The sequence below is a fragment of the Lethenteron reissneri genome, chromosome 51 (assembly GCF_015708825.2).
Source record: "Lethenteron reissneri isolate LAM-NWPU_2019-01 chromosome 51, ASM1570882v1, whole genome shotgun sequence".
Classification (NCBI taxonomy): Eukaryota; Metazoa; Chordata; class Hyperoartia; order Petromyzontiformes; family Petromyzontidae; genus Lethenteron; species Lethenteron reissneri.
Window position 1 is genome coordinate 5,948,870 of NC_083829.1, and position 14,394 is coordinate 5,963,263.

General features: G+C 54.5%; 1 protein-coding gene across 1 annotated transcript in view; it reads left to right on the plus strand.

The window, feature by feature from the left end:
- The window catches only part of LOC133355428 (forkhead box protein P1-like), a gene marked incomplete at its 3' end in the record, with an annotated part of 48,920 nt that extends 36,814 nt beyond the window's left edge, over nt 1–12,106 (plus strand). Inside the window, exons 11-17 of the mRNA XM_061572724.1 lie at nt 96–172; nt 1,400–1,501; nt 4,700–4,821; nt 5,673–5,736; nt 5,942–6,020; nt 7,199–7,481; nt 11,938–12,106. Of these exons, the coding sequence (XP_061428708.1) occupies nt 96–172; nt 1,400–1,501; nt 4,700–4,821; nt 5,673–5,736; nt 5,942–6,020; nt 7,199–7,481; nt 11,938–12,106 (896 nt within the window). The remainder of the gene's footprint in view (nt 1–95; nt 173–1,399; nt 1,502–4,699; nt 4,822–5,672; nt 5,737–5,941; nt 6,021–7,198; nt 7,482–11,937) is intronic.
- Nucleotides 12,107–14,394: the final 2,288 nt, after the last annotated feature.

The window sequence follows — 14,394 nt, forward strand, 5'->3', positions numbered from 1 at the left end:
TCCTTCCCCCGTCTAAATAACGGCTCTCATCCCGTGAACCCCGTGACCACGGACGTGACGCCTCGATTCCCCGTGTCTCCTCCGTGGTCCCGCAGACGTGTCCAAGAGCCACGACTTCTACCAGAGCACGGACGTGCGGCCGCCGTACACTTACGCGTCGCTCATCAGACAGGTGCGTGCACGCGTGGCGACGGTAACGGGGAGCGGAAGTGTCGCGGTGCGGCGGGCTGTGAACCCTACGAACCCGGCGACCTGAGTTCGATTCCCGCTCACGGCCACCAACACCCAGTGACGATTGTCTGAACCGGTCCCGGGCCTCCGCTAGGTCGACTCGGTCTCAAATGAGTAGCTGGTGCGGTGTGTGAACATCGCCACTGGGGAGACAAAGGCGACCGGGCGTGGTGCTGGCCACCTACCCCCTCGTGTGCCGTACCGGCCTTCATAGGTGCTCGCTAACAGCACTTGCTCCAACAGTCTGTTAAAGGCTACGCGGGGGATCTTTGTAAAAAAAATTGGTGATAATAATGCAGTCCGCTCTATAACGTGGTAGTTGCGTTTCTGAAGAACACCGCGTTTTGGAAGAATCGCGTTGTAATGAATAATATGGGGTCAAGCACAACACATGAGATGCGTGCGCAGGCTGAGCAAAGACCCGCTTATTACGCCTCACTCGACGTAGTTCCGCTCGCTCGCTCGATGGCGTGATAGCCCACTCGTGTTATCGGTGTTGATGGCCGTGTTGGTGACGGTGTTGATGGTGGTGGTGGTGTTGGTGGTGGTGTTGGTGACGGTGTTGATGGTGGTGTTGGTGACGGTGTTGGTGACGGTGTTGGTGACGGTGTTGATGGCCTTGTTGGTAACGGTGTTGATGGCCTTGTTGGTAACGGTGTTGATGGCGGTGTTGGTGACGGTGTTGATGGTGGTGGTGTTGATGGTGGTGTTGATGGCGGTGTTGGTGACGGTGTTGGTGACGGTGTTGATGGCGGTGTTGGTGACGGTGTTGATGGCGGTGTTGGTGGCGGTGTTGGTGACGGTGTTGATGGCGGTGTTGGTGACGGTGTTGGTGACGGTGTTGATGGCCGTGTTGGTGATGGCGGTGTTGATGGCGGTGTTGGTGACGGTGTTGATGGCGGTGTTGGTGACGGTGTTGGTAACGGTGTTGGTGACGATGTTGATGGCCGTGTTGGTGACGGTGTTGGTGGCGGTGTTGGTGTTGATGGTGGTGTTGATGGCGGTGTTGGTGACGGTGTTGATGGCGGTGTTGGTGACGGTGTTGATGGCGGTGTTGGTGACGGTGTTGGTGGCGGTGTTGGTGTTGATGGTGGTGTTGATGGCGGTGTTGGTGATGGTGTTGGTGACGGTGTTGATGGCTGTGTTGGTGACGGCGGCGGACCCTCAGGCCATCGTGGAGGCCCCGGACAAGCAGCTGACTCTGAACGAGATCTACACGTGGTTCACTCAGAGCTTCGCCTACTTCAGGAAGAACGCCGCCACGTGGAAGGTCAGAGGCTTCTCTCAAACCCGGCACCAATAATCCAATAACCATCGGCCCCTAACCATCGACCCCTAATCATCGACCCTTAACTATGGGCCCCTAACCATCGACCCCTAACCACTGACCCCTAACCATCGACCCCGAACCACTGACCCCCTAATCATTGACCCCTAACCATCGGCCCCTAACCACTGACCCCCTAACCATTGACTCCTAACCATTGACCCCTAACCATTGACCCCTAACCATTGACCCCTAATCATTGACCCCTAACCATTGACCACTAACCACTGACCCCCAACCATTGACCCCTAACCACTGACCCCTAACCATCAGCCCCTAACCATCGGCCCCTAACCAGTGACCCCTAACCATTGACCCCTAACCACTGACCCCTAACCATTGACCCCTAACCCTTGACCCCTAACCATTGACCCCTAACCATCGGCCCCTAACCATCGACCCCTAAACATTGACCCCTAACTGTAATTCCAAACCCCTGTCCGTAATCTAAAACTCTGAACCATGAACCCCCCCCAACCATAAACCGGAAACCTTGAACCACAATCCCCTAACCATAAACCCAAGCGGTGAACCAGAAAGCCCTAAGCATGAACCCTGAGCACTGAACCCGCCAGTGCAGCTGTGAGCTTGAGAAACCACGCCACCACGTGGACGGTGGTGAGGGGGCACCAAGCCTGAGCATCGACGACTTCGACGCGACAGCCTCACCCTGACTCATTGACCCTACCCCTCACCCCTCACCCTGACTCACCCCTACCTCTACCCCTGACTCTACCCCTACCTCTACCCCTCACCCTGACTCATTGACCCTACCCCTCACCCTGACCCTACCCCTCACCCTGACTCATTGACTCTACCCCTCACCCTGACTCAATGACTCTGCCCCTCACCCTGACTCAATGACTCTACCCCTCACCCTGACTCAATGACTCTGCCCCTCACCCTGACTCAATGACTCTACCCCTCACCCTGACTCAATGACTCTACCCCTCACCCTGACTCAATGACTCTACCCCTCACCCTGACTCAATGACTCTACCCCTCACCCTGACTCAATGACTCTACCCCTCACCCTGACTCAATGACTCTGCCCCTCACCCTGACTCAATGACTCTACCCCTCTCCCTGACTCTACCCCTCACCCTGACTCAATGACTCTGCCCCTCACCCTGACTCAATGACTCTACCCCTCACCCTGACTCAATGACTCTACCGCTCACCCTGACTCTACCCCTCACCCTGACTCAATGACTCAGCCCCTCAACCTGACTCAATGACTCTACCCCTCACCCTGACTCAATGACTCTACCCCTCACCCTGACTCAATGACTCTGCCCCTCACCCTGACTCAATGACTCTACCGCTCACCCTGACTCAATGACTCTGCCCCTCTCCCTGACTCTACCCCTCACCCTGACTCAATGACTCTGCCGCTCACCCTGACTCAATGACTCTACCCCTCACCCTGACTCAATGACTCTACCCCTCACCCTGACTCAATGACTCTACCGCTCACCCTGACTCAATGACTCTACCCCTCACCCTGACTCAATGACTCTACCGCTTACCCTGACTCAATGACTCTGCCCCTCTCCCTGACTCTACCCCTCACCCTGACTCAATGACTCTGCCCCTCTCCCTGACTCTACCCCTCACCCTGACTCAATGACTCTACCCCTCACCCTGACTCAATGACTCTGCCCCTCACCCTGACTCAATGACTCTGCCCCTCTCCCTGACTCTACCCCTCTCCCTGACTCAATGACTCTACCCCTCACCCTGACTCTACCCCTCTCCCTGACTCAATGACTCTACCCCTCACCCTGACTCTACCCCTCACCCTGACTCAATGACTCTACCCCTCACCCTGACTCAATGACTCTGCCCCTCACCCTGACTCAATGACTCTACCGCTCACCCTGACTCAATGACTCTGCCCCTCTCCCTGACTCTACCCCTCACCCTGACTCAATGACTCTGCCCCTCTCCCTGACTCTACCCCTCACCCTGACTCAATGACTCTACCCCTCACCCTGACTCAATGACTCTACCCCTCACCCTGACTCAATGACTCTGCCCCTCTCCCTGACTCTACCCCTCTCCCTGACTCAATGACTCTACCCCTCACCCTGACTCTACCCCTCTCCCTGACTCAATGACTCTGCCCCTCACCCTGACTCTACCCCTCACCCTGACTCAATGACTCTGCCCCTCACCCTGACTCAATGACTCTACCCCTCACCCTGACTCAATGACTCTACCCCTCACCCTGACTCAATGACTCTGCCCCTCACCCTGACTCAATGACTCTGCCCCTCTCCCTGACTCTACCCCTCACCCTGACTCAATGACTCTGCCCCTCACCCTGACTCAATGACTCTGCCCCTCACCCTGACTCAATGACTCTGCCCCTCTCCCTGACTCTACCCCTCACCCTGACTCAATGACTCTACCCCTCACCCTGACTCAATGACTCTGCCCCTCACCCTGACTCAATGACTCTGCCCCTCACCCTGACTCAATGACTCTGCCCCTCACCCTGACTCTACCCCTCACCCTGACTCAATGACTCTGCCCCTCACCCTGACTCAATGACTCTACCCCTCACCCTGACTCAATGACTCTACCCCTCACCCTGACTCAATGACTCTGCCCCTCACCCTGACTCAATGACTCTGCCCCTCTCCCTGACTCTACCCCTCACCCTGACTCAATGACTCTGCCCCTCACCCTGACTCAATGACTCTGCCCCTCACCCTGACTCTACCCCTCACCCTGACTCAATGACTCTACCCCTCACCCTGACTCAATGACTCTGCCCCTCACCCTGACTCAATGACTTTGCCCCTCTCCCTGACTCTACCCCTCTCCCTGACTCAATGACTCTACCCCTCACCCTGACTCAATGACTCTACTCAGACCCCTACTCCTGACTCTACCCCTCACCCTGACCCTACCCCTAACCCTGACCCTACCTCTAACCCTGACCCTAACCCTGACCCTGACCCTACCCCTCACCCTGACCCTACCCCTAACGAACCCTGACCCTACCACTAACCATGACCCTGACCCTACCCCTCACCCTAACCCTACCTCTAAACGGGACCCTGACCCTACCACTAACCCTTCCGTTGAACCCCGATGCCTAAGCTGTGCGTGCTCGCGCGTGTGTTGTCCCAGAATGCCGTGCGGCACAACCTGAGCCTGCACAAGTGCTTTGTGCGCGTGGAGAACGTGAAGGGCGCCGTGTGGACGGTGGACGAGGGCGAGTTCCAGAAGCGGCGTCCACCCAAGCTCGCCGGGTGACTCCCGCGGCTCGCAAACAACTAGCGCAGCGATCCCCTCCACCCCCCCCTCACTCCGTGTAGCCTTCAACAGACTGTGGGGGGCAGGTTGCGAGTGGCGTCGCCTGTGAAGGAGACCGGCGCTGCGGCACACGAAGGGTGGATGGCCAACGCTGCCACGCCCGCCCCCCCCCGGTGGCGATGGTTACTACACACTGCACCGGGTTACTCATTTCGGGATGAGTCGACCTAGGGGAGGCCCAGGACCGTTTCAGATAATCGCCACTGGGTGTTGGTGGCCGTGAGCGGGAATCAAACTCGTGCCGCCGGGTTCGTAGCGCAGCGTAGCGCTCACCGCTACAACACCGCTGCCCGCATAGTTACACACACAAAGTTGAAGCTCCCCCGTGTAGCCTGTAACAGACTGTTGGGGCAAGTGCTGTTAGCGAGCACCTATGAAGGCCGGCACGGCACTCGAGGGGGATGGGTGGCCAGCACCACGCCCGGCCGCCTTTGTCTCCCTAGCGGCGATGTTTAGCTACACACCGCACCAGGTACTCATTTGAGGCTGAGTCGACCGCACGTAGGCATGCTCGCACGCGCACTCTCACACATGAGAACGGAACGGTTGCCACGGACAACATGCACTGAGCCCATCGCTACGCGCTGCGATCGATGGGGCGACCACAAGCCGGACTCGAACCCAGAACCCCCAGCGGTGCACACTCGGCATCCCCGACACGGCCATTACGAGCCTCGCATACACCCCCCCGTTGTTGTTGACACCCCCCCGTTGTTGACACCCCCCCGTTGTTGACACCTCCAGTTGTTGACACCTCGTCTCTTCGCCACCTTGTTTCTTCCGTCAGGAGCGTGGTGATGAAGAGCTCAAAGTCGGGCCATCATTACAGCGCCGATTACAACGGCATGTCGGTGAGTGTCCATCGCAGCCTCGCGCGATCAATCCGCCCGGTCCACAGATATTGTTTATCCACTGCTGGATGAAGGCCTCCATCACATCATGCCAGACGTATTTTGAAGGGGTTGTTGTTTGACCATACTTCACCACGCTGGTCGAGTGTTGGTTGCTAGACGCCGACCCCAGAGTCACCGTGCCCGCCGCCTGTTCCCCCTACAGTCGTACGGAGTGATGGACATTGGTGACCAGCTGCTGACCGGCATGGGAGGCTCTCTGGCGGGACACCACGTCTACGAGGGTATGACCTTCCCTTCCCAAATTATTTTATCATGATTTTACTTCGCCAGCAGAGCGCGTCAATGAGTCCCATGACTTTCTTTTCAGGGGGGTCCTGCCACCGCTGCTGCTGCTGCTGCCACGTTGGGATTTTACTTCAAGACGTGTTTCAGCCAATTAGTGATGGGTCGTGTGTTTATAATTATTCACGTGGGGAGGAAACCCACGCCTTGTGCGATGGTGCAACGCTCTATCCCCGTACAGACGGAAACAGATGGCGAGGAGTCCACACTCGCTGTATCGCCTTTTGGCCACCCGGGGTTACTACTGCACCTCCTCGACACCCACGCACGGGTCGTAGGGAGTTCCACAACAACATCTGTGTGTTCCACGTGCAGTAGCAGCAGCAGCAGCAGCATCAGCGTAGCCACCACCACCACTGCGGTGATAATGACTTAAATTTCGATTTAAAGCTTTCGTGACTGCAGGGATTCATCTTCTTGGTTCTTTCGGTAAAGTCACGTAGAAGGGAAGTAATGAAATAATAAAAATAAAACATGATAAAGTAATTCTCACGACGTTTCGGCCACAACGCAAGCAGCCATCCTCAGGTGAAGAATGAAACCCCACCAAGCTTGGAGCGTATATTCTTTTGTCAAGGCGCTCTTCTTCCACCCCTCCAACCCAGCTTAAATATACGCTCCAAGCTTGGTGGTGTTTCATTCTTCACCTGAGGACGGCTGCTTGCGTTGTGGCCGAAACGTCGTGAGAATTACTTTAATTATGCTTTATTTTTATTATTTTATTACTTCCCTTCTACGTGACTTTACCGAAAGAACCAAGAAGATAATGACTTAATAAATCCATGGTGCCTATGTTGGTCTGTGGGCCCTGTGTATAGGGGATGGGTCTACGCACAGGGCACATGGGGGTGCCGTTCGCCGCCAATTCATTATCACGGTCGAGTGGGTATCACCCCCCACGCACACGTGTGTTACCACACACGCCACCACGCACACGTGTCACCACGCACACATGTCGCCACGCACATGTCAATGTGTAAACATCGCCACTAAGGCGTGGTGCTGGCCACCCACATCCTCGTGTGCCGTGCCGGCCTTCGTGGGTGCCGCTACGCTAACAGCACTTGTCCCACAAGTCTGTCAAGGCTACAGGGGGGACCTTTGTCTTTGTGCGCAGGCGAGGGAGACGCGTACTCGATGGGCGACGCTCACACCAGCCCCAACCGCTCACCCCACGACTACGACACCGACTCGTCCCCCGACGGACGACTCTGCGAGCCCTTCCCGGACATGCCCATGCGCCGGCAGAATCACCATCATCATCAGCATCATCAGCAACAGCAGCAGCAGCATCATCATCATCAGCAGCGACAGTACCTGCAGAGTTTCCAGCGCCGGCACGGAGATGCGAGCGGGAGCTGGGAGAGGCACGGCGAGCAGGCGGTCGCGCAGCACCTCGCGTAAGCGACGCCCCGCGGGAAGCGGACGCCCCGGAACTGCTGCCGAGATTCAATCGGGTGGCCTGTGGGTAGCGTAGGCAACCGATTCGCACGGTTGGCTACGTACGGTGTGAAAGAAGTTTAACATAACACACGTAGCGGGGCGGCGCTTTCGCACCGTGTCCTGCTTTGGAGATGTCACGATGTCGCCGGCGGTGTCATCTCGCACGAGTAGAATTGCTGCTTGTGTTGTTGCTGTTGATTTCTTCCGACCAACTTGATGCCGCTTGTTACTGTTATCGGCGTCGCGTCGTCACGAGATGAAGAGCCCCTGCCGGGGAGGGGGGGAGCAGTCACAGAGCGGTGCAATCTCCGTGTTATAAAAACTAAACTACAGTGGAGCCACGGTATACGACCGCTTTGGAATAAGTCGAATTTGGTCTACGTCGTGTTTTTTCGAGAAAAAAATGTCTTGGGATACGACGCGTTTGCTAGAACTTGTGTGGGTCGGGATGAGTCACCGCGTGCAGTACCCGCGTATGCCCCGTTCACGACTGAAACAAAGCGAGACGGGAGGGGTGGCGTGGGGGAGAGGGGAGGGGGACGGGGGGCGGGGTGGCGTGGGGGGGAGGGGCGGGGGGCGTGGGGGGGCTGCCCCCATGGAGGGTGGAGCCCCGGGTCGAGGGTTGAGGCACACCACGTGACCAGCGCAGCTGGCAGCAGCGAGGTCACGTGGCTTCTGTATGCATCTTAGTAATTAGTGTCTAAATTAGTTTATACAACCCCATTAGTGTATAATATGCCGTATAAAATATCATTTATTTTCCTCTGGAACGGATTATTTCCTTTCCCTTTAATTCTTATGGGAAACATTCGTTTGGTCTACGTCATTTTCGGTATAAGTCCTACGTTCTGGAACGAATTAACGACGTGTACCGAGGTACCACTGTATCTTCATGTTACCAGGTAAGGCCCACTGAGCTATAACAGCTCTTTTTCCGAAGCGATTTGGCCACAAGTGATAGATCAGCGAAGTGGCTGATTGCGTGCAAATTCATAGCAGCCAATTTCTCTGAGCGCATGCTGATTCTGAACGTGGAGGGAAAAACCAGAGGCCCCGGAGAAAAATCCACACCGCCACGATGAAAACATGCAAACTCCAAATATACAGCAGGTATCGGAGAACTACCATTGAGGTCCCTTCGAGTGACCGCTTGTCCACGCACGGTAGAGGGCAGCACTTCCTACTCTCGCCCTGCCACCCAGGTGGGCTTTTCGCTGCGTGACGGTCCAACCGATGTTTTTAATCGCCGGAATTTTTGCTCTAATGGCATTAAACTCTGTTGAATCACACAGGCGGTGGTCGGGATGAGAGCTCGGGATCTTAGCGGTGCTGGATCAGCGTCTCTGACCTCTGAACCACCTCCCGGCCACTTGCCTGGTTGAATTTTTTTTTAAACGTCGAATGTAGGTGTGGAGTGATGGAGCTGGTCTAAAACTAAGCGATTAACATTTATTTCAACAACAAGGCAACTCCTATGACTAATTGGGAATGGGACGCAAGCGTAGGATTGATCACCCTGTCGCTGGCCGCCTTTGGGGAGGGTGTATAGTGTATAGTGTGAAAGGCCGAAACACCCTGGGAACCAAAGGTACACTACTGACGATGCGCTCCCCAAATTTCACCAGGCTCAAGTTCATGAACTCTTGGAAGTGCTTGCACAAAGGATAGTAACATCTCATCCTGTGTTCTTGGAATCATAAACATGCGAGGCCCACTGAGCTGTACAGATATTTTTCAGAAGCGACCTGACCACAAATGATCGCTCCACGAAGTGGCTAATCACCATCACGTGGGCATTTATAGCAGCCATGGTGATCCTAAATGGGGAGGGGGAAAAGCGGAGCACCATTTGAACAGTGCACGTGCGCCCCATGGGGAGAGAGACGTGCAAACTCCAAATGTACAGGCGTCGGGGTCTGCATCGAACTCATGGCCTCCTGCGTGCCGGGCGAGGCAGTGAACATCTCGCCGCCGTGGTCACTGCGGATGAGGTGAAGGAGGGGGAGAGAGAGACCCAGCCCAGAACCGGTTCGAATGTCACTCGCCGCTGGTGTTAGCTCTGGCCGAGAATTGAAATGTATGATAATTGTTTTTTTACCCTTTTATCTGGCAACAAAACTGACACCTTTTTTACAAGGAGTCATGTTTGCATAGAACACAATACCTGCAGCCATAATGCAAACAAAAGTATAACTCTGATAATATATGCACTGTCCTTGAAGTTGATTGGTGAGGTTCCAATGGTGTAAATGCTTACCCCGAGCTCTCATACTCTGATGGTGCATTGTCTTTGAGTTGTGCGCCTTTTGGCGTCATCTGGTCCAACACCATGTGAGACTAGGCTCTAAGGAAAGCTGTCTCGGGTGTGGACCAATCAACTTCAAGGACAGTGCACATTATCAGAGTTATGTTTTTTGTTTGCATTATGACTGCAGGTATTGTGGTCTATGCAAACATGACTCCTTGTAAAAAAGGTGTCAGTTTTGTTGCCAGATAGAAGGGTAAAAAAACCAATTATCATATTTTTTACTGGCAAACGAGGTTCCAATGGCGAATTGAAATGTAGTTGCCGGGTTCATAGCACCAGCGCGCTAACCACTGTGCCACTGCTCCAGTAATAATGAGTAAGACCTTCTGCTTTTATACTTCCATGGGCTTGTTTGCCCGTCCTAGGACGGAAGCTGGTAATATTGATGAAAGAATTGAGCATAGAAACACATTGTCCTGCGGAGGGAGCTGGTAGGAACGTTGGGTTGCTCGGTCAATGGCCAGGGTCAACGGCGGCGTGGTGTATTCCGCAAATATGCCCGACTGTGAGGGCGGGCACAAGCCGGCGTGAGTAGGTTAAACGTTGAGTTTTATAAGGGCACCACGGGGTGACCAGCCCCTCCCCACCCAGCTCCACCCCTCCCACCCCCCACCCACCCCCACCCTCCCCACCCAGCCCCTCCCCACCCCTCCCACCCCCCACCCAGCCCCACCCTCCCCACCCTCCCCTCCCCACCCAGCCCCTCCCTGCACGACGGATGGACACAATAATCCCCTGTGGGCTGGTGTAACCAGGAGGTTCCTACCAGTATAATTGTATCTTGTGTAAATTTTATGCCAGTGAATCTTGCACAAAAGTATGTCATCAAACACTTCACTGCATTTCACTGTAGCTCTGTATTAATGGCAGTGATTCTTGCGCAAAATTACGTCATAAAAACCTCACTTCATGTCGCTTGCACTCTATATAACTGACCTTCAATTTGTTCAAATTCACTGCTCTGATACTAGATTCTCTTCTGCTTTCGGTCGCTGGGATTGAAATAAATTTGGAATTCGATACAATATCTGGAAAATCACCGATTAATGTCTATTTTACCATAATGTAGAAGCATACATTAGACCTACCTTTTGTCTCAAGTGCTGAAGGAATAAATAAAGACACCCAATCCACTTTGTTGCTGCGTATAATTATTTATTAGATTCACTTTCAATAAAGAAACGTGAAACTTAAAGCGAATTTTGCGAAAAAAATTATATTTCTGCTCGGCCTGCGTGACTAAAAATCCACCCGCTCATGAATATTAATGACGGGGGGTGCGGCATGTGGAGTGACGTCACACGCGTTACACAAAAACACACATTCTTGGCTCAGTAGTGATTCTGTAATTCTGTTAAAAATGTTGCCATTGGCTTTGTCCGTCTGTCCATCCGTTGGCTCTCTCCGTCTTTCCGTCCTTCCGTCCACCCTCTAGCAGGGAGGGGGGGGTCAACGATTGCCCTCGCAAAGATGGGTCCGATGTGAACTACACTTCATGGTGAAGTTGCGCCGCTATTGGGAATTTCCCCCCCCCCCCACCCCGTGGAAAAATCCGGCCACGATTGACCGATCGAAGGCGCTGCCCGAAAACTCCGATAACGAAACGACAAAAAAGACCGGCGCCGAGAGTGTTGTGGTGTTGTGGTCTTCGCCGGGACGGCCGTTGCGTCCGTGATTCTTTGGGGTCTTTCGGTAAAGTCCCGTAGGTCGGCTCAAAAGAAAATAACAAAAAGTGACGACGCTTCGATCGCAACGCTAGCGCTCGTCGTTGGGAAGAGCGCTTGCGTCGCGATCGAAACGTCGTAGCTTTTCGCTTTTTTTTGGTTATTTTCTTTGAACTTTTCGACGTGACTTTACCGAAAGACCCAAACAATGTGAATTCCTGCAGTCACGAAAGCTTCAAGGCGAGATTGAAGCAGTGCTGTTCTGCATTCTTTATTCATCTGGCATCAGTTAATGCACCAACACCACCACCGAGACGCGGCCGTTGCCGAGGACCGACGCTTGTCCGGGAGGCGTTGCGGGGAGATCCACGGCGCCTGCATCGGGGCGCTTCTTCCGCTTGACAACATTTTATTTATTTATATTTTTGGCTTTTTCTCCAGGCACTCGGCGCGGGTGAAAGAGGAACCCCACGATGACGATGACGACGACGGCGGCGGCGGCGGCAACGGCGTGGATGGGGCCCCTCCGCCGGTCGCCATGGCGACGGAGGCAGCGGGAAGATGCGGTGGCGGCGGCCACGAGATGATGATGGAGCAGGAGGAGGAGGAGGGGAGGAGGAGGGGAGGAGGGGGAGGAGACGAAGGCCTTGACCTTCACGGAAGAGGGGTTTTACGTTGGCGGTGGCGGCGGCGAGGAGTTTGCGCCCTCGATCACGGCACATGGAGCGTCGCCCGTGTCACACTGACGCGTCGGCGCCACCAACTGCCGCCCCCCCCCCCCTCCGCCACCCCCACGTGGTTTGTGGGGGGGCAGTGAGAGGGGGGGGGGGCAACAACGTGCCGTGAAAAACACCCCCCCCCCCTCCCGACGAAGACGACATTAATGGCGCGCCCCGAAACGGGACGCACGGACCTGATCGCAATCCTCAATCCTCGGCGTAACGATTTGTTATTCCGCTCCGTTTTTTTTTTATAAATGCTGATATTTTTCAAATTGTTAACCGTCAGTCACACACCCCCCATTGCGTGAAATGGAATGTTCCAAAGTGTTCGTGCTGCTGTGTGACACTTGGACCCCCCCCTCCTCCTCCCACCCCCCCCCCCCCCCCCATTTGTGAAATGACAATGGAATGACCCAAGGCTGAAGAGTGGTGGCCGGAGCGGTCTATTTTGTGCTGCGGGGGTGAAGTGCTATTGCGCAGGAGTTTAATACAGCCCCGTTTGGGAGAGGCATCTGTAGATGCCATTATGTGCCATGTTTGTTCGGAACTTTGAACCACGACTCGCTCTCTCTCTCGCACGCTTGCAAAAGACAAAGGTCCCCCGTATAGCCTTGGCAGCCAGTTGGGCCAAGTGCTGTTCGCAAGTAGCCTCTGCGAAGGCCGGCACGGCACACGACGGGGTGGGTTTCCAACACTACGCCCGGCCGCTGATATTTACACGCGGTACCGGTTTCTCGTTTAAGACTGAGTCGACCTAGGGGACACACAGGACGGACCAGTTCGCATATTTGCCACTTATTGGTCACGAGCGGGAATCGAACTCGGGTGGACGGGTTCGTATCGCAGCCCGCTAACGACACTACCGCTCGACACACACACTTGGACACACACACACTTGGACACACACACACACTTGGACACACACACACACTTGGACACACACACACACACACTTGGACACACACACACGTGGACACACACACACACTTGGACACACACACACACACACGTGGACACACACACTTGGACACACACACACGTGGACACACACACACACTTGGACACACACACACTTGGACACACACACACACTTGGACACACACACACACTTGGACACACACACACTTGGACACACACACACACTTGGACACACACACACACTTGGATACACACACACACTTGGATACACACACACACACACACACTTGGACACACACACACACACTTGGACACACACACACGTGGACACACACACACACTTGGACACACACACACACACACTTGGACACACACACACACACTTGGACACACACACACGTGGACACACACACACACTTGGACACACACACACACTTGGCCACACACACACACACACTTGGACACACACACACGTGGACACACACACACACACTTGGACACACACACACACTTGGATACACAAACACACTTGGATACACACACACACACACACTTGGACACACACACACGTGGACACACACACACGTGGACACACACACACTTGGACACACACACACTTGGACACACACTTGGACACACACACACACTTGGACACACACACACACACGTGGACACACACACACGTGGACACACACACACTTGGACACACACACACACTTGGACACACACTTGGACACACACACACTTGGACACACACACGTGGACACACACACACACTTGGACACACACACACACACACGTGGACACACACACACTTGGACACACACACACGTGGACACACACACACACTTGGACACACACACACACACTTGGACACACACACACACTTGGACACACACACACACACTTGGACACACACACACGTGGACACACACACACACTTGGACACACACACACTTGGACACACACACACACTTGGACACACACACACACTTGGACACACACACACACACACTTGGACACACACACACACTTGGATACACACACACTTGGATACACACACACACACACACTTGGACACACACACACTTGGACACACACACACACACACTTGGACACACACACACACACTTGGACACACACACACGTGGACACACACACACACTTGGACACACACACACACTTGGACACACACACACACACACTTGGACACACACACACGTGGACACACACACACACACTTGGACACACACACACA